The 23,543-nt window shown below is 39.0% G+C and overlaps 1 protein-coding gene across 2 annotated transcripts; it reads left to right on the top strand.

Annotated features, from left to right (window-relative positions):
- The first annotated feature begins 9,399 nt into the window (after positions 1-9,399).
- Positions 9,400-23,543, top strand: LOC141781916 (interleukin-1 receptor type 2-like). 2 transcript variants are annotated; one of them, XM_074657899.1, is made up of 10 exons: positions 9,400-9,591; positions 13,914-14,027; positions 15,533-15,803; positions 16,892-17,066; positions 17,875-18,052; positions 19,118-19,216; positions 19,311-19,376; positions 19,472-19,607; positions 20,945-21,090; positions 22,152-23,543. In XM_074657899.1, exons 2-10 carry the CDS (start codon positions 13,943-13,945, stop codon positions 22,295-22,297), a joined length of 1,302 nt encoding a protein of 433 aa, XP_074514000.1. In that variant the 5' UTR covers positions 9,400-9,591; positions 13,914-13,942; the 3' UTR covers positions 22,298-23,543. The 2 variants fall into 2 exon arrangements, with proteins under 2 accessions (XP_074514000.1, XP_074513999.1); XM_074657898.1 differs by having other exon boundaries at positions 9,403-9,591; positions 13,934-14,027.

Below are 23,543 nucleotides of genomic sequence, written 5' to 3'. Positions count from 1 at the left end.
CAAACATGACCACCTTCCTCATCTCGGGTAGGGAGGTCAGCTAACGGCTCTCAACTTGTGAACTGCTGTGAATAGTAAGATATAAAAAAAGATGATTAAGTAGAGGAGAAAGTTCAGTGTGTGTGTGTGTGTGTGTGTGCGAGGCGGTTAAGGAGAGTTAAGTGTCATCGACGAATTGGATTTTATGCGGCAGAGAGGTAAACGCATGGTCAGCAGGCTTTTTTCTGGAAGGCGTTTTTTTCCATTTCGTTATTTCAAATCACTTTTTTTCATTTATGTCATTTGTATGAATGCAACGCACTAAGTGTCAAGAATGTAGAAAGAAACGTATTACTGTGTGGTGGTCCAAAGGCATGAGATGATGTTTATTTGCTTTGTATCTTGTCACAAGTGATCAATCCTTAGATGTTCAATTTCGAGTTAGCGGCGGCGGAGCGAGCGAGCCTCGACGTCAGGTGTAGATATTTTCTGGATTCGCAAAACCTTTCCACAGCTGTGAGAATCTAAGCAAACGCTGAGAGTGTGCGTCAGAGCTGGGGAGGGTTTTTTCTGGCGTACATCAAACGAGGACGTTATCAATACAACACTCTGGATTTCAGTGTTACTGTGATGAAGTGTCACACAACGAGCAACACGGAGCAGAACTTTTCGGCTGAAACTGGAGACGGAAACCCACTTTTTTTGGGAAGGAATCTCTATTTTGTGCTCCCCTCCCCCCCGCCCTCCCTTCCTGCTCCAGCTGTTATTTAAGTTGTCTGTATATGTGAAAGACTGGGCAGCAAACTGCAGCATTGATCTCTTGTCAGGCTGAGCTGGATTTTCCTCCATTTCCACAGTGACTCACTGAAACAACGGGGCAAAGGAGAGTCCACTTTGTGCTCTCATTTCCTGTCCAAACATGTCGGGTCGCAAACAAGTTTACCTTGGGTGTGTTTTTCCCCCTGACGATAACAATCACACAGTGTTTTTGACATGTGAAAAGGTTACCGTCGGTCACTCAGTAAAACTTTTCCCTCCCCTCTTAAAGAAAAGCCGTTTGGACCCCCCCAACGCTGTGTCGTCTGAGGTCTGTGTGTGCAGTAATACCCAGTATGTGTGTCTCTTATTGCATCAAGGCCTTGATGAGTGGCTGTATCGACTTCATGGAAACAATTGTGGTTATTATTGATATTCTTAATGGGCTAAAATAGATTGAGAGTCTATATCTGATGAGAAAAACTGGTAAATTGGAACAAAGTGCCAAGAGGGCAGCATTTAAAACATGTATTGTTATGAAAACCACTACTTGGAAATCCTTTATAAAAAGAAAAGAAAAGAAAAATCACTTGAAGCATTGTGTATTCTTAAGTTTTAGACCTCGTCGGGAAGCTTAACGATAGTTTCTGTTGTTTCTGTAAGTCTATGTACACGTAACAATATGCGACTGCGGTGGTTTAATATTATTACGCTCACCTTAGGTGGAGAAAATGTTTACAGAGGCAATGTTTTGTTACACTAATGTGCATCACCATATTTATGTTTAATGCATTTGTTTTTGAGCCTAGTTTTTATTGGATATTTTAAATTGTTTTTGTCTTCCCCCCCCCCCTTACCCAACTTAACAACCTACTTACAAAACAATAAAGAACACACGTGTTGTTCATTTCAGGTATTCACATAGCGCTGCTTCAACGTGGAGACATTGCAGTAACGTTCCCCTGCAGGCTTGGATGTGTGACGGCGATGTGTTTTTTCCTCTGCTGTTTCTGCCATGCTACTCTAACTTATGTCCTTTCTCTGTGTGTATGACAGGAAGTCGTGTATTTTCCTGGAGGTTTTTTTCTTTGAATAAACTTTAAAAGTAATTTTAAAAAAGACGAGTTTGTCCTCTATCTCTGTTTGTTCCCCAAAACATTTGCATGCAAACATGTTGAAAAAGAGACGTGTTGTGACACAAGTTGGCCAACTGGAACACTTCGAACACGTCAGTCGTACGTTTTGCTCTATTTCAACAGATTCTTTTTTCATATTTCCATAGAAACATTTTAAAGTTTGTTTGTTTTCACACAATCAGCCCCCAGTTTTAATACTCATATTATATACGCCTAACTGCTCTGTCATTCACGATACAGTAACGTTGAATAGGTTTCACAGAGAGTTGCTTAAAAGGTAATCGGTGTGTTGCAAACTTTGACTTCTTGTTGAGTCCATCCTGTGGTGTTCATATGTCTGATCTCGCTTCAGTGGGCGTCTGAGTTTGGCAGAAAAGAGAAGTAATGACATTTTACTCAGGATGTCTTATGTAAGAAGACATTTATTGGTTCGCATGAATCAGTTTGTTCCCTGAAAGCAGAGTCTGAAATTAGCACGCGCCACGCGCCAAATGCCGGTAAATTGTTGGCAGTGGCGGATAAAATCGTCAGGTCACCCGCTAGTGATGGGAATAGAGAACCGTAGTTGTCTGATTCCTTGGCGTGTCATGCCTCCGTGACTATCGATTCCTGTTATTGATGCTTTCTGACAGATACGCATGCACAATGACGCATACGCACGCACGCAGAGAAAAAAAAAAGGCGCTCAAGAGCGTGGCGCTACTAAACCTGAGGGGATGCACCCTATTTTTCCTGATAACACGACACTGAGAACAACAAATCTGTGTTGAAATGGCCAGGAGGAGAGTTAGTAACGTCAGCTGTTAGCAGCTGGTGGGCAGCACAGTCCTGCTTGGATAAATAACGGAGCTATTAACGTTAACGGAGGTGCCATTGAGTTATTATTAAGAGGCGTTCAAACTCTGCTCAGTAAAATTACGTTATCATGATCTCATGAAACGTAGTTTTTGGCGAGAAACTTGAATAAGTCCAGTTGTTTGAAAGAGATGTTTTCACAGTAATATACAATAGATAATAGAGAGGGAATTATGACCTGTTTAACTTCCTAAAACTAGCTCAAAACAGCTTATAATACAACATTAAAGCTACTAATTACAAGATTTTTAAAGCAAATATTTAAATAATCAATTAAGTTTGTTTTATGCAAATAACCACTACAGATGAGAATAACAAAGTAAAGTACAGGACTGTATACACTACCCTCCCTCCCCTGAAAAATAGGGCTCCCCGGAAGCTACGGTGTATTTCAAACACTGTAATTTACCATGATTATAATGTTTTTCATGTAAACTATATCGAACATTGAATGACATCAGATCTAAAATGTTATTCCTTCATTTAGCATAGATTTCAAAAGTGGCAGATCAAATTTCTGAGTGGCAGACCAAAAAAAAAATACTTGTCTGCCACAGTGGCAGGAAGTGGAAAAAGTGAATTTCAGACCCATGTCTGTCTGTTTTATCATTATTTTATAATGTATTATTATTGATTTCTTTGCAATACACGTTGCCTTCTAAGTAAAGCCCACTTTGCTAATAATTTCCTGTAAACAAACTGGTATGTATGTAACTGTTATTTCCTCAGAGGTTCCACAGAAGAACATCTTAACTTGATGCTGCCACTCACATGGAAGACCCACTAATTTATTTGAGTTTGTAAGAAGGAACAAGTACATGGTGTAGGCGTTACACAGGAAAAAGAAGCCTACGTCTTCTGAACATTGACTAAGTAAACCTAATCTTGATCTTAAAGGGACGGTATGTACGTTTTTACATGTATAAACATTTTTTTAACGTTTTTTTATTGTCAATATGTGAACAGATTGTAACCTACAAAATTTGACTTTCTGGGTTTCCTCTATCAGCCTGTAGACGGCTTTTAATGTGAAGAACCCGGCCACGTTTTTTCTGGGAAAATCCAACGGATGTGACATCATGCACGCTCGCGAGTTTACTCTCTTCAGCTCCGCTTGCAGGGCTAACGGTGTGCAACCAGAGCTAATGTTCAGATAGAAATGGAGTTCGGTAACGCCAACAAACGACCAGCCTCCACCACAACTCAGACTCCAACACACACTCCACGGATGCACAAAAAAACAAAGGATGTGATGTTTAAATGCACACTAATATTCCACTATCATGATAGTGGAATATAATATATGTATACGAATATATGAATATGAATATTCTGAATCTGATATGGGTCATGTAAACAGCATATCCTGTTGGATATTCTGAAAAGAGCATTTTCAGATTAAGACGTGTGATATGCTGATATTATTCAGAACATTCACAATATGAGTTGGTTTTTTTTACGGCAGTTTGCGACACACAACCTCTTGTCTGTTTACAGCTCTGTGCGTTGAAAAACAACAACAACTAGCGGACAGTTTGCAGAGATGCATGCACAAAAGAAAAGAAGGAGAAACACACCTACTTCTAAACGTTATGAAAGACTTGGATATCAACAGGTTTTTGGATAACAGCAAATATCACAACGCCGACCTTTTCAAGAAAGTGGTTGAAGGAATAAAAGAGGGAGGCTGTGTTCGCCACCAGTTACGTTAATCGGATTGTGCACGGCTGCATGTACACAGAGTTATTAGTGGAATATTAATTTGCATTAGCCATGTAAACACCTTAGTGGGAATATTGTCTTGTGGGCTTTTAGCTGGCTTTTCGCGACCAGTTAGGACACGGTGTCATGGACATAATGCGCAAAAATAGATATTTGAATAGTTCAAACATATGAGTTTTCTCAGAAAGAATATTCAAACAAAATATTTGGCAAATTTGGACAGCCCTACTCCCCAGTAAGCCTTATCTCATCTCTAAAATATGCAAACTTTAAAATGTTAAAACGACGCCACCACTGTTGATTGATAGTTCTTGAACAGAAATGGGTCCAGTTGGGCTAATAGTGTAACATACTGATGTGTTGAGTAGCTGGGAGGTAAATTCCTCAGCAGAAGATAAAACAACAGGTCTGTCAAACTGTTTAGTCATCTGTCCAGTGTTGTTGAGTATTACAGGGAATGAGCCGATCTGGAGAATTCCCAAAACACGCAACCTCTCTGGCTTTCTCAACGGCCAGTCAGTTTAATGAATGGTATGTTCTCTGTCGGTCACCTTTTAACCTGCATGTGTTACTAACAGACCAGCTATTGGGTGTGAAAAGCCTGCTTTCGCTTCCTTAGTGCTCATTTTGTACTGAGTATTATCCCGCCTAGCATAAAGACAATAATAAACACATTAATTCCACTTAATGATACAACTCCCCAGACGCTCAGACATTATCACAATAATAAATGTTAGCACAAAGTCTACTATGGGTAGACTGTATGGGTCGGGTTAATTCAGTCAGGTCTAAAATACTTGCGACGCCACAATACCTGAATATACTTTATGTCTGTCTCTGCTACAGAGCAGGTTGTGCTTAGTGAGAAGGTAGATGATATCAAAGTGCAAGCGTTCATTCAAAGATGAAGCTCCTCATGCATGGAAATCTGAGCAGAACTAGAGAGTTTAAAGTGTTGTTACTTGTATTTAGCTCTTTCTTTATAAGTTCTAGTATCAAGTACAGTTAGTCCTTAGTTACAGGAAGTGGATTTTTGGTTTTAAATTCCTAATCAGTGCAAGAACACGGGTGACGAACTTAAGTCTGTGAAGTATTTACTAAAACACAGATCGGACCCTGATATCATCTCCGTCCATTAAAGAAGATATTTATCAGTTAGTTATGTGGCTTTTGTTTATCAGTGCTGGTTCTGATTACAATCAATCACTGTGAATCAAAACTATTTAAACAAAGTCAAATGTTCTGCTTTGACTCAGACTGAATAAAATGTGAGATACAGCCTGGACACTGGATCTAACCAACAAGCTCCCGACGGTTATGGGATTGTTTTCATGACAACCGTGCCGCCCTAGCTTGCATCACTGCAGAGTACTCATGTCATCTGCATGCAGTATGTCAACAGTATATTGGAAAATGCCCAGTCACAATCAATTATGTCAGCGAAATTGAGTAATCCACAAGAATGCACAACAGGGGACACCGTAGTTTCTACGCAGGGAGATGACAGAGCAGTGAGTCACTCTTCTATTATTACAGCTATTTTAAAACATTTGTTTATACACGGGAAGTTTTTCTTCTTCAGGCACGGTCTGTTTCAGTCAATTACATTTCAGTATTTGTTCAAGAATTTTACTGTTTTGTTTTTTTACAGCCTGCTTCGCTCACAAAGCCAGAGAGGTTCACTGGAGCAGGAGGGCTTTAGGTCAGCTCAAGTCCTCCTTCACTCAAAGTACCATTAAAACACAACTTGCTGGGTTTCTTCTGAAGACAGAGAAAACTATTTAATGGGATCTTTTTCCTCCGGTTATATAAAGAAGAAAAAGTTCAGAAAACATTGTTTTAATCTGATCAGTGTATAAATAAAATGAAGCGCTAATACTCTCTGTGCATTTCACAGTTGGCTGTTTTTTAATGGTTACAATTATCCCACTTTTTAGTGGATTTGATTTAAAATAAACCTTTCATTAGGAAGAACTAGGGCTGTCAATTGATTCAAATATTTAATCGCAATTAATCACATGATTGTCCATAGTTATTCATGATTAATCGCAAATTACACATTTTTTTATCTGTTCAAAATGAACCTTAAAGGGAGATTTGTCAAGTATTTAATACTCTTATCAACATGGGAGTGGGCAAATATGCTGCTTTATGCAAATGTATGTATATGTTTATTATTGTAAATCAATTAACAACACAAGACAATGACAGATATTGATCCAGAAACCCTCACAGGTACTGCATTTAGCATAAAACAATATGCTCCAATCATAACATGGCAAACTGCAGCCCAACAGGCAACAACAGCTGTCAGTGCGTCAGTGTGCTGACTTGACTATGACTTGCCCCAAACTGCATGTGATTATCATAAAGTGGGCATGTCTGTAAAGGGGAGACTCGTGGGTACCCATAGAACCCATTTACATTCACTGATCTGGAGGTCAGAGGTCAAGGGACCCCTTTGAAAATGGACATACGTTTTTCCTCACCAAACTTTAGAGTAAGTTTGGAGCGTTATTTAACCTCCTTCGTGACAAGCTAGTCTGACATGGTTGGTACCGATGGATTCATCAGGTTTTATAGTTTCAGATGAGACCAGTATCTTTATTCTCACTCTTTAAAACTGTAACTGTTAATCTATACCCTTGACGATCTTTAAAAAAAAAAATTCAGACAGTTTTTTGACGTTTTTGAAAGTATTTATAAAATCCTCAAAGACTTCCTCGAACCAAAAAAAAACTATTTTTGACCCTAATCCACGCCACTCAATTTCTACAATGTGAACGTCATTTTAACTAATGTCATCTACGTTTATTCTGTTTCTCGTGTTACACAAAACACGCCAGGCTAACTCGACTCATTGGCTAAGCTCGGTCTTCCCTCTGGGCATCGTGTATCTACTGTCATTGCAACACGGCGTGCATGGATTCAAACAACGGACACAGTCAGACAGAGAAACTCTTAATAACCAAACCAGAACCCAGACTGCAACATCAAATGTCACCTGCTCTTAGTGAATGTGCACACGCTCACGTACTACTTTATAAGAAAAAATAGGGAGTGTTGCACATTCCATTACAGTACGTCTGGCTTGTCATTCACTAATCATGAGGTATAAAGGCTGAAGAAACAATAGAGCCTGTGAGCTGAGCTATTCCTCCAGTTTACAATGACTCAGCAGCTCTGGAACTAATGATCAACTTAACAGCTTCAAATAACAGAAACAGATATAACAATATAGAGCAATAACCATGAGAATACTGTTTGTGAAATGTTTTCACACAGAAAATGTATTTGTTGAAAATGAAACTCGTTAAAATGCACAGTCTTAGGGTGTGAGCTGAAAACTAAAACAGCATTTACTCGTTAAAAAACTTTAATAAATTAAAGATAATAGTCAAATAATAATCAGCTTAGAGAGGGGTCAACAAAAGAGTTATCCAAACTCCTTCTCTCACATTTAATGCTGAAAGACTTTGGCCAAAATTTGATTATTCCCTTTCTTTCCAAGAGTTAGACGAGAAGATCAATAGCACTCTCGTGTCTGCGTGTCTCGTATGGAGCTGAAGCCAGGAGGCGATTAGCCTAGCTTAGCATAAAGACTGGAAGCAGGGGTAAACAGCTAGCCTTTCTGTATCCAAAGATCAAAACTCCGCCTACCACCACCTCTAAAGCTCTCTGAATAAACAGTATTGACGACTGTTTCTGTACAACTACAACTTTCCGATGACGAACAAAACTCTGTATACCTCCATTGTATTTGAGGTAGCAACAGAAATGTCTCAAAAACTGGGAAAATAAAACAAAAACTATTTGCATCACTGTTCATTTTAACAATTAATTTTTTTTCCACGACTGAGACGAGACGATGAGGCGACGGCATTGACGTCATTAAACACTAACGGTAACGATATTAAACATGCAATATCGTTGACATAAAAAGACGAGGCTAACAAGTAGTTTACAAAATAAAAACTTGAACTTTCTCTTTATTTTTGTGACCTTCAAACCTTCTCTTCCCCTCTATCTGTCGCCTTCTCGCTCTCTCAAACAAACACTACACGCTGTGGTGGCGTTACGAAGTCCGTTTCTGCCCTTCTTGTGTCAGACTTACAATTGTGCTACTGTAATACATAAAGTTGTTGGTTTGCGAGTCGGGCAGGGTTCGGGTGGTTGATTAACAAATATTTGTAGATGTTGGGCGGTGCAGATTGGCTCTCATAATGGACCTGTTTGGTGTGACTGAACCAAACGCCGCTTTGTTTCACCGACAACGGCCTCGCTCTTCCTGTTTCCCCTTCTTGAATACAGACTACCGCCGCCTGCTGGTGTGGAGAGTTATTTCCTCTCACGCAGACGCAGAACGTCTGTTGCAGTCGGCCGTCGGCTGTAGTCTTTGTGGTGTGTTCGAGTGCTACTTTTTGGCCAAGACAAAGGCGACGTGAGGCGGCGCAACTGGTGGCCTTCCTCGCCGCTAGTTGTTTGATGTCAGGTTGGTGTGTCTAAAACTATGAAGGATAAAAATGACCGAAATGAGACTAAAACTACTAAGCATTTTGGTCCTAAGACTAAGACTAAATCTAAAATAGCTCAACACTGAATTGCATTGCTAGAGACTCGTAGTGGTGAGAAAAATCCACAAGAACACCTGACTTACTATCTTACTCTCATGTGTGTGTGTGTGTGTGTGTGTGTGTGTTCTTGTGCTAAAACAAACATATAGATGTCCACCACTGACGCAAGAGGCAGATGATGCCAGAGGAAAAGCCACAACAGTCACAAACACTAAATCAAGATCACTACTGCCTTTTTTTTTGTCTTCTTCAGAATGAACCTGCAGGAAATAACCACAGCTCTTTTCTCCCACTATATAGTGTGTGCGTGAGTGAGTCAGTGTGTGTGTATATACTGCTGTGCGTGTGTGTGTCAGCAGATATGAGCGGTGAGCTGTACAGTACACTGCGTTACATTGGGAAACCTGAGAAATTTCCATCTCAGGGGGGTGGGAACCTTGAAATAAGAGAGGCCAGGTTCCCCCTGAGAGCACAAAAACTGACCACGAGGAGCTACTTAGTCCACGCTGTCACCACTTCTGCCTCATAACTTGTCACGCTGCTGTGGACGCTGCGCTCACCTGTACGCCGTGAGTATACCGTAGACTATCGCTGTTGGTGTTAGGGATGGGATGATAATGGATTTTTTTGCGGATCACAGTAAAATCCACTCACAATAAGTTGATTGTGGGGAATTTCTATTATCAGGATAATTGTGAATATCATCACGAGTGACTTTACTGTTTAGCTCGCTATAATGTTAGAGACGTGAAAAATAGAGTCTGATTTAAAAAATACAGGAATTATCATGTAAGAAAGGACAGACTCACATTATTTGTATTTTATTTATACAGGAGGACCTTATCATTATTAGACCTTATTTAAGACTGTTAGTTTGTTTTTCCTTGAAAAAGATGTGTTTCATATCTTTAATGCAATATAAAATATTAGTTTCTTAACTAAATGTAAGGTAAAGTGATAATAGAAGTAGTATTTTAAGAGTTTTAAGCATATTTTGATGATTATCGAGATGATACCGTGAATCGCATTTATTTTGGCCAGGATAATTGTGACATGAAATTCTCATTTCGTCCCATGCGTAATAAATAAATGGTATATTTGCATGTCCATATATTGAATGTATACGTGTATTTGTTTATATGTTAAATAGTGTTAAATGTTAATACAGTATATTAATTAGTATTACTTGTATGTACTATACTGTATGCAGTTTATATACAAAATATATAATAAATAAATAATAAATATACAATACTAAATAATATAATATATAATAAATACTTAATAATAAATATTTGATATATTTATAGATATCTATATTTTTATACATACTTTTAATGCATTCTTTTTACATCGTAGTATTTCTACTTTTTATTATCTATTTTGCACTACTGCTTCTTTTTTTCTAGTTTGAGCATAGACTGTATTATATAGTCTATGAATTTCCCTTGAGATTTAACCAGAAATGTTAAAATAATCTGTGTATAAACTTTTGACAAAGTGAATGTACTTTATAGAAAATATTTAAGTACGTATGTGTCGTCTAAAATTAGACAATAATTCCATTTATTGCACGGCTTTGTTGAATATTTGCTTTCTGATTGGTCAACCACGGTGATCTACGGTCTGTTATTTCTTTATAGCAGACCGTTGCTACATATAACAGACTGTTGCTACTTATAACAGACGGTTGCTACGTATAACAGACCGTTGCTACGTGTAACAGACCATTGCTACGTGTAACAGACCGTTGCTACGTGTAACAGACCGTTGCTACGTATAACAGACCGTTGCTACGTATCACAGACCGCTGCTACGTAAAACAAACTAACAGACCGTTGCTACGTATAACAGACCGCTGCTACGTAAAACAAACTAACAGACCGTTGCTACGTATAACAGACCGTTGCTAAGTATAACAGACCGTTGCTACGTATAACCGTTGCTACGTATAACAGACCGTTGCTACGTATAACAGACTGTTGCTACGTATAACAGATGGTTGCTACGTATAACAGACGGTTGCTACGTGTAACAGACCGTTGCTACGTGTAACAGACCGTTGCTACGTGTAACAGACCGTTGCTACGTATAACAGACCGTTGCTACGTATAACAGACCGCTGCTACGTAAAACAAACTAACAGACCGTTGCTACGTATAACAGATGGTTGCTACGTATAACAGACCGTTGCTACGTATAACGGACCGTTTCTACGTATAACAGACTGTTGCTACGTATAACGGACCGTTTCTACGTATAACAGACCATTGCTACGTATAACAGACTGTTGCTACGAATAACAGACGGTTGCTACGTATAACAGACTGTTGCTACGTATAACAGACTGTTGCTACGTATAACAGACCGTTGCTACGTGTAACAGACCGTTGCTACGTATAACAGACCGTTGCTACGTATAACAGACCGTTGCTACGTATAACAGACCGCTGCTACGTAAAACAAACTAACAGACCGTTGCTACGTATAACAGACCGCTGCTACGTAAAACAAACTAACAGACCGTTGCTACGTATAACAGACCGTTGCTAAGTATAACAGACCGTTGCTACGTATAACAGACCGTTGCTACGTATAACAGACTGTTGCTACGTATAACAGATGGTTGCTACGTATAACAGACGGTTGCTACGTATAACAGACCGTTGCTACGTATAACGGACCGTTTCTACGTATAACAGACTGTTGCTACGTATAACGGACCGTTTCTACGTATAACAGACCGTTGCTACGTATAACAGACTGTTGCTACGAATAACAGACGGTTGCTACGTATAACAGACTGTTGCTACGTATAACAGACTGTTGCTACGTATAACAGATGGTTGCTACGTATAACGGACCGTTTCTACGTATAACAGACTGTTGCTACGTATAACAGACCGTTGCTACGTATAACAGACTGTTGCTACGAATAACAGATGGTTGCTACGTATAACAGACCGTTGCTACGTATAACAGACCGTTGCTACGTATAACAGACCGTTGCTATGGGCGCAGTTCTGATGTCGGACTCAGGCGGACCGTTTCTGTGTAATATTATTGATTTCTTAAGAAAGTAGCCGTGTAATAAGCGGGATAATGTGCAGCTAGCGGGTCACTGTGTTGAAATAAATAAATATGCAAGACATAATTCATCATGTAAATAATCATGTATTGTTTACATCTATTTTATATCATAAAAACACAATGTATGGTTCATAGTTAATGCAAAGGCAGCCGAAGTACTGCAATGACGACAGCTGAAACTGACTCATTATCTCTCTGTTATGAGACAGAAACTCCTTCATACAGTATTATATGCGTATGATGTAATGTCAAACAGTAAGATATGACTGATTGAAGGATATATTTTTTTTTATTGATATTACCCAAGGTTCCATGTAATCCCACACAATGTTTAGTGTGAATCACGCGTGTACACACAACCATTGACAACAAAGACACTCCCACAGATTTTTATGAATGGGATTGCCCTCCGATGACATCACCGGTCCAACGATATTATCGGGGAAACGATTTATGACTGTGAGAAAGTGTTCCCTGATGTCAAACGATCCCGTAGTAATCAGGGAGAGGAAACAGAAGCAGAAGTGAAACTTTCTATGGAAATGATGATTTAACTCTGCGGCGAAAGATTCTCAGCACGAACCCGAGAGTTGACCTACTTCCTGTCTGGCAAAGCCCAACTAAAACTGAGAAAGAATAAAACACAATAATGTGGAGTAGAAATTCATTTTGTATACAGTATGGAATGTATTAAATTAAGATTATATAGTATATATATATATATAATATGTAAGGGATGATGTACAGCGAGCCAGTCATGACCGGCTCGCTGTACATTATCCCGCTTATTACACGACTACTCACTTAAGAAATCAATAATTTGACACAAAAACAATCCGCCAGAGTCCGACATCAGGACTACGGCCATAGCAACCATATGTTATACATAGCAACGACCGTAGAAAGCCATGATTGACCAATCAGAATCGAGTATTCAACAAAGCCGTGTAATAAATTTAATTAAGATGTGATGCAATATATAATAGGTTAGGAATAATATATATAATATTTACCATTATGTGTAATAAATTAAATATGATAAATTAAACATAATAGACCATACTAGATTGATTAGATCAGATAATGCTCATACCTAATAAACTAATTAAAATTATTATAATGTAATATAATAATAATTATATATATATATAATAATATAATAAATTATTATAGCCCCAAAACCAAAAATGTTAAACTATCTCTCCTAAATTTAATAGATAATTCTGTAATACTTTGACTAACACCAGACAACCATTCTAATTTATTATTCAGGTTTAATTAATCCGTTAATGGTTTGTTTAAACAGCAGAAAAAAACAAGCCTATACTTTTAATCACACATAATTATTTGAAATAAATATCTTTTATTCTCTCCTTATTGATACTTATTTAAATTTGCTGACCTCTGATATCAGTGGCCTTTAACCATTTAAGGTGACTCATGGAGTCAGTGTGTAAATGTGGCTGCTGAGCGTGGGGGGGCGTGATGAACCGGGAGTGTCTGTGTTTTGATGACGACTCTTGTGATGTCACAAGAGTTTTACAAAGATATAAAAAGAGTTTAAATTGAAGCTAGACGTCATTAAAGCTCTAAGCTGCTTGAGGAAACAACATCCGTAAAATCGCACTACCAGAAATGACTTTGTTGATATATTTCCATTAGCCTCAAGGAGCGTCAATATTTTGTTGGTTTTCCTCCTTACTGTGATTGTTATTCCTCTGGTTAGCTTTTACTTACTAGTATAAAACCCAACACTCTTCACCAACAGGCTGAAAGCAACTGAACAAGTCATTTATTTCAGATTTGTTTGCGTCCCTGCAGACTGCCATCATGGTCCGTTTGGTATTGCTGTTTGCTGCGGTCTTCATCGAATACGTTTATGGAAGTCCCGCACTACATCCTCTACTTATGGAAGGTGAGCATCCTGTATTTCTATGTTGCTGCACATATTGTATATTATACACAACTATATTCTAATTATGTATAGGCTAAATAATACTCTCCGAGATAATCCCGGTAAAGAAAACAATGAAGAATGCTATGAAGCAGAATGGTGCTTCCTCCAAAAAGTGCATTATTGCTTATAAAACATGGAGTTATCAGACTGTAACGTTGCTACACTTGCTAGTCGGCACCAGAAATACTAGTCAGTTAAACTTATTATTTTATGAATGTACATATTTCGATTACATATTGACATATGCTGTCTCGGCTGTTGCTGTGAAGAGCCGCCGACTCGCTTCCAGCATTTGGGCTCTATCAAATGTCTTCAATTGAGGTTTTCGAATGAAGTTTTGAATGTCTGTCATCATATTTTATGACGTTTTATCACCCTTAAAAAAATGGGGAAAGTATGATTTTGTGTTGCTGTGGTTGTATAAATGTAATTTATGGTACCGTTATACTAGACCGCTCCGTTAAATCAGGTGCGAGAGGGAAGGTAAAGGTAGGTTTTTGACCGCAGTGAAAAAGTCGTTTTTGAAAGGCTAAACGGCAACAAATATGGAAGCAGAGTATTTCGTTAGACAAAAACACGTTTTGGAAATGATTACAACTATCTTTTTTTCCACATGTGTGTTTGAGAGAGATAGAGGGGAAGAGAAGGTGAAAGGTAGTAAAACTCGCACACTCAGATACTAATGGTAGCCTATAAGTGATGCCAAACCATGAGTCCCTCTTAGACTTCAGTACCCGCTGGCGTTTCTTCAAATATTACACACCACACCGGGTACGTGAGGAAATACGATTTGGTTATTGAAAAATGTGTTTAACGATTCAAAATAGCCTTTATACAGAATGTTTTTCTACTTTAAACTAGTCGACTAGTCCGTTTAAAGGGACTGTTTGTAGGGGTAGTGTCAGGATCCCATGCGCTCACGTGTGGCCGGAGTCGCTGCTCCGCTGCCTGCTTGCCTTCACTCATACACGGCACGCATTCTCGCGTTCTCGTTCCACCTCTAGACGTGAACGCGCGCTCACTCCACACTGCAGAAGAGTTAGTAGCTCTGAGAATATCTAGTGAATGTACAGTGGACGTTTGTGCAGAAATAAATAATGCAGCTCCTCCAGACCAACAGAGGTTTCCCGTGTCTTGTGAAGTGACGGGGCTCCGCAGAGAGAAACGTTATCGTCTCCGACCGGTGCTGGTGTCTTCCCTGTTCCCTCCGGCTGCGGTCGGAGAGCACAACGTTACTCGCTGCGGAGCCCCGCTGGTTCAGCCCCGCTGCAGGAAAAGCCGACACTTAACAGGTGTTGCTGTTAACAAGCATTTCAGAAAGTTAGAAGTAGTCCCTTTAAATGTCAGAGAAATAAGTCGGTGGGAACATCCCTATTTCAGACAACATTCAGTATTCAAAGAATTAAACTAATGTATTAGCAAAAATGTTACTGCAACCGTAATAAATATGTTTTCCCCTGCAGACGGCTGCCACCAAGGTGCTACAGAGGTGACGATAGTAAGAGTGGAGGGCGAGGCCATAATCCTCTCCTTCCCAATGTTTGAGAGAGTCCTTGAAGTGCGCAACATCGCCCCCCAAACAGCGAAGTACCTCATCACCAAGGAGAATGGGACAGAAGGTGCGGCGGTGGCGGCGACCTATCAGGGCAAGGGTCGCGTTCAGCAGCGTAACAATCAGTTGTGGTTCCTCCCAGCTCTGGCTAGAGACTCAGGGGAATATACCTGCACTTACAGGTAAGACTCATATATTTATTATTTAACCTGCATTGCCCTTTTCTTTATGCTCTACTGAACTTCATTTGGAAATAGAGACTTGAAAAAAAGTTTACAGTCTAACAACCAATAAGTGACAAGACAATATATTTTCATAACTGGAGGTTTTTGTGTCGACTCAATAAATAAGTATTCTAGTAAATAAAATAGCTTTTTTCATACCATTTGTATTTTGTAAAGCCTAATTCGCACGAGACTAGTATTACCTGGTGACCTCATGTGATTTAGTGATGACCTCCCCACATCTGTGTTTTGTGCGGCGCATTCACACGGGATAAGTTAAATCCATATTTTACTCAAATTAACTGACATTATCCCCCGTATACGATGTGAAGGCTCTGTGTAAAATCTGATTATTTAAAAACATATTATACTATATTATATTTATATTTGATATTATATCTACATATATAGTTACTCCTCTCATTTTATATTGCTTAATTTTGTATATTGAATACTTTTATATATAATATATATATTATATATGTGTCTTTTTGCTAGGCTGCTGTGATAGTGAAATTACTCGCTGGGATTGATTGATTGATTTTTCACCCAAAATGCTGTCAAAACTTTAATTTATAAATAGAAAAACAACCCCAAATAACCGAGATGCCAATTCGCACGGGACTAACATTATCACATGACCTCTGTGTTTGGTGAAATATGGTAGGTAATTTGCGGTGGAATTTTTGCTTGACAAATTAGGGACATGGCAGATTCGTACGGCATTAAGATCACAGACGACTTCTGCAATTATTACAAATTACTAGAGGTCACAGGTAATACTAATCCCGTGCCAATTATCCTTAAAATGCACCAAACATCTCTTTTGTGACTCACTCTTAATCTTCCATAAGGTATCCTTGCTCTTGCCTCCCTCCATAGAGGTTATGGTGCTGTAAGAGTGGGCTGCAAAACAGCATTTACAGGCGGCAAATACCATCATGAAGATTCAATTTGAACCATTTAGTTTAAGAATGATTTCTTTACTTGCTACGCCTTCTTCCTCAACGTGATTTAAAGTTTTTATCCTCACTTTTATTCTCCAGAAACGAAAGCTACTGTGTAACTGGGAACATCACGCTACGTGTGTACGAGTCCAGTTCTGTTGACATGGAGAAGCTGTCCTACCCGATCCAAGTCGTAGTGGGAGAATATCTGAGGCTCTCATGTCCATCTCTGAGTGACTTCAACAGCACAGACAGACTGATAAAGTGGCACAAGGTGAGAGGAAACACACGACGTGTACTGGCTGCTGATCTGCACCAATAGTTCAAATGGTTAGTCAGTTGACTTCAATATTTTAAATTAACTTTCTGCCCTTTAAACAATTTAAATTAGTCAGTTTTGAATCTAAACCTTGTTACAAAAACGAATTTAATTTTTTACTGTTCACTTGTTTTAACCAGTTTTCAATACAAATCAACTTGTTTTAAGGATTTTCTGAAATCTTAAATTTAGTTCACCAATGGTTTCTTATCTTTTTTAAAGATATTGACAATCATTTTAGAAAGTGTTCCCACTTGTTTTATGAAAATAAAGACTTTAAGAAATAAAAACTAATGCTTTAGTAAATCATGAATTAATAATAGACCAAAAGTCTTAGTTGATTAGTCAACTAATGGGTCGGTTTGGTCTTAGTTGACTAAGGTTTCTTTAATTGATTACTTGTTTATTATTTCTAAGAAACTTATGAGCACATCTCTGAAAAACAGATTTAAAGTGGTGCTTTTGTGCGTTTCTTTGTGGAGAAACTGAATCAACTAATCGATTAGTTGACAAAATTGTATGAGTGTTTTTAAGAATTTTTTGGGGTGAGGACAGCCTTACCAAAAATACGTATTAAGATGTAGAGTTATTGCAGCGTTGACACTTTGTAAAGTGAAGTCAATTGCATTCTTGTTGCTCAGAATCACAGATGTTTGAGGACTTTACATTGTAATATTTTGAACCATTTCATGAAAGAAAACTCTTCCAGTGTGCCTTGCTCGTTCCCTGTTAGTGACACAGTATGTTGCTTTCTTCCTGTCAGGACTCCGGCCCCGCTGACCCTCGGCGAGGCAGAGCAGGCTCCTTCTGCCAGGAGAGAGGTAGACTAGTAATTCCTGCGGTGAGGCGATCCCATGCAGGTGCCTACACCTGCCAGCTCAGAGCGCTCCTCAACAACCAGCAGTACAAAGTCAGCAGAACAGTCGTGCTCAGTGTGGAAGGTGGGTGACGTCAAGAAGACATACATCATTTCTTTAATGAACAGTTTGCTGACGAGTGTAGACTACATCAGAGTTATCTGAAACATTTTTTATTGCGGGATTTATTTTGAAACCTTATTATGAATGCTCTATATAAATGAGGGTTGACAATTTGGGCTCATTTTAAAGCTAGAGTGAAGATACTGGTGTCATATGAAACTAGAAAACCTAAAGAATCCATCGGTACCAACCATGTCAGACTAGCTGGTCATGAAGGAGGTTAAATAACGCTCCAAACTTACTCTAAATGTTGGCGAGGAAAAACTGTCATGTCCATTTTCAAAGGGGTCCCTTGACCTCTGACCTCCAGATCAGTGAATGTAAATGGGTTCTATGGGTACCCACGAGTCTCCCCTTTACAGACATGCCCACTTTATGATAATCACATGCAGTTTGGGGCAAGTCATAGTCAAGTCAGCACACTGACACACTGACAGCTGTTGTTGCCTGTTGGGCTGCAGTTTGACATGTTATGATTGGAGCATATTGTTTTATGCTAAATGCAGTACCTGTGAGGGTTTCTGGATCAATATCTGTCATTGTTTTGTGTTGACTTCCAGTAATACATATATACATAGATTTGCATAAAGCAGCATATTTGTCCACTCCCATATTGATAAGAGGATTAAATACTTGACTAATCTCCCTTTAAGGTTAATTTAGAACAGATACAAAATGTGTGATTTTAAAGAATCCTACAAATACAACTACAAATGATTAAAAATAAAAAGAATACATAAGTTATATGTCACCAAATGTTACTGTAATTATAGGCTCATGAGTAATAATCATATCCATTAATCAATTGGAGATGTCGTTAGTTTACTTCCTGGCAATAACAGCATCAATTATGAGCGTGCCCTGCCCTCTACTGGCTTAATAGGTGCAACACACCAACTTAGCTTAGACACAGGGAGCAGACAATCTGACACACACAAAAACAAAAAAGTTCACAAAAACACTGTGTGAAATAAGTAATAAGTGTTGCTGTCATTTTAAGAGTTGTTTGTTTAAATTTGTGTGCAGGTCTAGACCCTGTAATCACCAGCACCACCACTGTGCCTGACCTCTCCATGACCTCTAACCCCGGGCTGAGCAGCAGCAGCTACAACAACACTGTTCTCTGTGAGTTGATTTTTTTGAGTTATTATTATTTTACTTTGAAGAACAACATTAAAATTGATGCTATACTGATTTAATGTGTTTCCTTCTGTCTTAGCTCCAGTAATTCAACCGCCTGTGATCGTCTCGCCACTGAATGGAACCGTTTTTGAAAGTCTTCATGGTGAGTGATACAAATTATTAGTGCTAATATATAAAAATGCTTTATTAATATAGAATATTTCGGTCTAATATTGATTCACTTCTGACTTTATTTAGGTTCAGGATTGGAGATGTCCTGCAAGGTGCTCACTGAATGTCAAATGGCGGATTCCACTGCGGTCACATGGCTGGTCAATGACCAATCAGTGGAGTCATCGTACCTTGATGGACGGGCTCTGCAAGGCGGAAGGAGGTAATTGCTGATTAGTTTTTTGGTAGATATAACCTATCAGTACTAAAACCTGAGGTCATAACAGGTCTTAACTGGTTGGGAAAAGGGGAAAGTGAATGGAACTTAATGGGGGCAGCAGCAAAACATATTTTAGACACCTAAAAAAAATCAGTATCAGTGTAAGTGTACGCTATATTTAGAATATTTTCACCACTTTACCTCGCCGTCCCTTTCCGACAGGAAAACCTAGACTCCTTTGACAAAAACAGAAATTTTACCTCTCAGAACACAGGAGTTGCTGGTCTACCGCTGCCTCCTTCGGTTAGTTTGTTCGTGTTATTGTGTGACTTTGGTGTTTTAAAGGGTTAGTTCAGAAGTCACACGATAACACAAACAAACTTAAAGGCAAAATTACTGTTTTTGTCAATGGAGTCTGGTGGCTTTGAAGGGAGCATAGATAGATATAACGGCTTCAGTTCCCCGTCAGAAAGGGCTGTCTGATGGTGAGGTAATGCAGTGAAAATATTCTAACTGTAGCGTACACTTAAATTGATGTTGATGTTTCCAAACTAACCCTTTAAACTAACCTTAAACTTAACAAGTGCAAAGCATTATGTTTCAACAAACTCCAGACTACTTTCCAATTTGGAAATAATTCACTTTGGAGCCCCCATGTGACAGAGAAAGATTAGTTTAGATTACTTTAGATTAGTTTGAAAACCACAATCAAATTTGAAGACTTCAACATTTTTGTCATTTTAAAATTCATACTGAAAATTTTGAAGAAGAATTTTTCCAGTGTAAATATAGTTCGAAAAATACTAAACACAAATTCTCTATTAAAAGTGATACTACCTGTTTATTTGCTACCGCTTTGGAATGTACTATCTTGATTTTAATTAGGGCCGTACGATATCGGAAAAAATTATATATATTGCAATATGAAAAAATAAAGGAATTTTCACCAGATGACAACAAAGTACATGTTTTTGGTCTTTATCATCCTTTCTGTGGCCGAAATATTTCCAACAATTTTTTTGCAACCAGATGATCGTCCTTTTCGGTGTTTTCTCCTGTTCCTTTCTCATTTGTATGTTTCAGGCTAGTTTTCCTTGCAAAAAAGTTGTAGCATGATGTGTTTGAGTTAATTTGCCTACCCTGACATCGCACGTCTTGCGATGCACCTATTGCACATGCACGCAATGTCCATGCTGAAACAATATATCGTGCAGACCTAATTGTGATTGATTGATTAAAGCTGCTATGCTAATATAGGAGTATTATGACATAAACATCTTGCCTAGTAACCCATCTCAGTCATACCATGTAAACATATGTGTCTGTCTCAATGCTTCCAGGGTAACCAGGGTGTCTGACGGCTGCCAGATTGAGTTGAGTCTAGTTATCGTAGAGATGACAGACGAAGACGTGAAGACGGAGCTGAAGTGTGTCGCCCAGAACCGAGGAGGGAGACAGGAAGTGGTCGCACAGCTTCAACTAGAGGGTGAGTTGTGTGTTTAACAACTGACAAATTTAACTCTAACTCACTAAGGATTGCCCGTTGTCCGAGGCAACTGGGTGAGGCAACTCACTTGTCCGATTGGGCAAGTGGTACAAAAACAATTAAATACAGTTGTTTTTTTTCCGGAGCTGATGATAGAAGTAGCGAAAGAATGAGACATCTCACGTCCTTCCCATCTCTGTTGAGAGTTGCTCATGCTCAGTACCGATCGGTACTGGCGAGAAAACGGCAGCGGGTAAAGACAAAGTTTATGAGCTGAAGCGCAAGCGAGCATCTTAATTATCCTGGAAACAGGAGTTTAGTTGGATGGCGTTAGAGACGACGTCGCCGCCTTAGTTTTTGGCCGTCGATATCTTGTTTTTTTGCAACCAGAAGTGACACCAGAGGGTGGAGCTAAGTACAACCGAACGCTGAATAAGACATTTTTAGGCGACCAACAATGTCATAATTAACTTTGAAGAAGTGAAAACGCACTGTGAAAGGGTTAAAGCTCTAAGATGAAAACACGGACTACTTCCAGACCGGACAACATCGTGGTAGCGACCTGTCAATCACCAGGTAGCCCCGCCCTAAAGCATCCCCTGCTTTATGGTCTATCTGACTCTAAATGGGACCATCATTTACTAAATGAACATCATGCTGTATTGAAGAAGACTTGAAACTAGCGATTGAGTCCATAAACTCATGTTTACAATGTTTACTGAGGGAATAAATCAAGAGAGAAGTAGGCTCATTTTCTCAGAGACTTCTATACAATCAGACTTCTTTGTGCAACCAGAGGAGTCGCCCCCTGCTGGCTGATAGAGAGAATGCAGGATTAAGGCACTTCAGCAGTGGCTTCACTTCTCAGACCCGGAGGTTTCCGCCTGTTAAAGACGTGAACTAACCGCAGACATCTGACTCCAAATCTGACTTATACTCAGCACATGGTATCAAAACCAATATAACCAACAGCCAATCCAAGTTCTAATACCTCCAATAATGAAGACAACCAGAAGCCTCTACATGAAAACATTCACTGACCTCTGTCCATCTCTCCACAGACTCCACATTCACATGGCTGGTGGTAGCTGCGGTGGCCGTGTCCTGCTTCCTGACTGTGGTTTCCATCTTCCTCTACGTCCTCTTCAAACCTAAAAGGAAAAACAAGATGGATTACATCCTGGCCCGGCAGAACAGCACCTTCTAACACACTCACACCTCCATAAACAAAGACCTTCTTTAATGTGTTTGCTGTTAAATCAAACTAGTCTTTCATACACGTGATGTCGTGCAGTGACACCGCCACCGCGTCAGATTTAGTGTCCAACACTCCTTTTACAGGGATTCTGTGTTTTTAAATCAGTAGCTGCTTTGTTACTTATCAATGTACGTGTTAATGTGGCATTTGGTTTATTTATATTGTTGCAGCTATTGCAGAAGTTTTCTTTCGTACATCTATCTCGTATTGTCGTGGCAGAAGTATTCTGCAAATGCACAACATACAATTCAATGTGAAGTCATTTTATTTTTTTGTTTTGTCATTCAAACGCTCCGTCAAAAATATGAACTCAGCGGCCACTTGAGTCACCGTCAGAGAGGGTATTTTTTATATTTGGCCAACCCATTCACAAACAGGAGGGGACTATTACAAACAGTTCACTAGCCGTTTACATAAACTTATTTTTCTGTGCATTTTGAGGTATCGCATTAGAAATGGCAAAATGCCTCAATTGCTCCTATGAGGTTATTTTCTATCTTTGTCGAAAAAGAGTGGATGCGCTAAATGGGATATGCCGAATAAATTCTGACGTAGCAAACATTTAACTCATAAGTGATCGGCCGTTTCTGCTGTCAGCGTCTTCCCAGATATATATTTATACCGTCTTTGTCTCCGGGCAGCAAAAACATGATCAATACTAGCTGACAAGAAAGAACAAAACCCTGAAGACATCTCTCCATTTTTCTCTCGTAGATGGTTAGATGAGCATTAGATGTTTACGTCTGTTTACAGGCAGATTACAGCCATGTGTTGCCTATAACGCCAACTTCTGACCAAACTATGCTTTGCATAGCCTAGGTTATTAAATGCGCCTAATTCACATTTCTTTTTTGCGACATTTCAAAAGTTTGTTTAGAATTCGCTTGACAACTGAATGAAAACAGGACTAATGTAGCCCAGTTAAACACCACCGCAAACTGCAACCTCAATAATAAACATATAGTTATTTGTAATGAATATCTCTCGGACAGTGTCACTTAGATTTTGCAGGTGTACCCAATAAAGTGGCCACTGAGTGTATGTCATATTCTGTATATATACTGTATATGTGTGTGCTTTTTTCTAAATGTAATGTTCTCAGGGAAGCATCTTGTACAGTAGAAACGTGTTCAGTCCATTTGCACATTTACATGGTAAATCTGACTATAATAAAAGAAAGTGGAGTGAGAAAATA

This window comes from Sebastes fasciatus, chromosome 14, assembly GCF_043250625.1.
Source record: "Sebastes fasciatus isolate fSebFas1 chromosome 14, fSebFas1.pri, whole genome shotgun sequence".
NCBI lineage: Eukaryota > Metazoa > Chordata > Actinopteri > Perciformes > Sebastidae > Sebastes > Sebastes fasciatus.
This window is presented reverse-complemented; position numbering and strand designations above follow the sequence as displayed.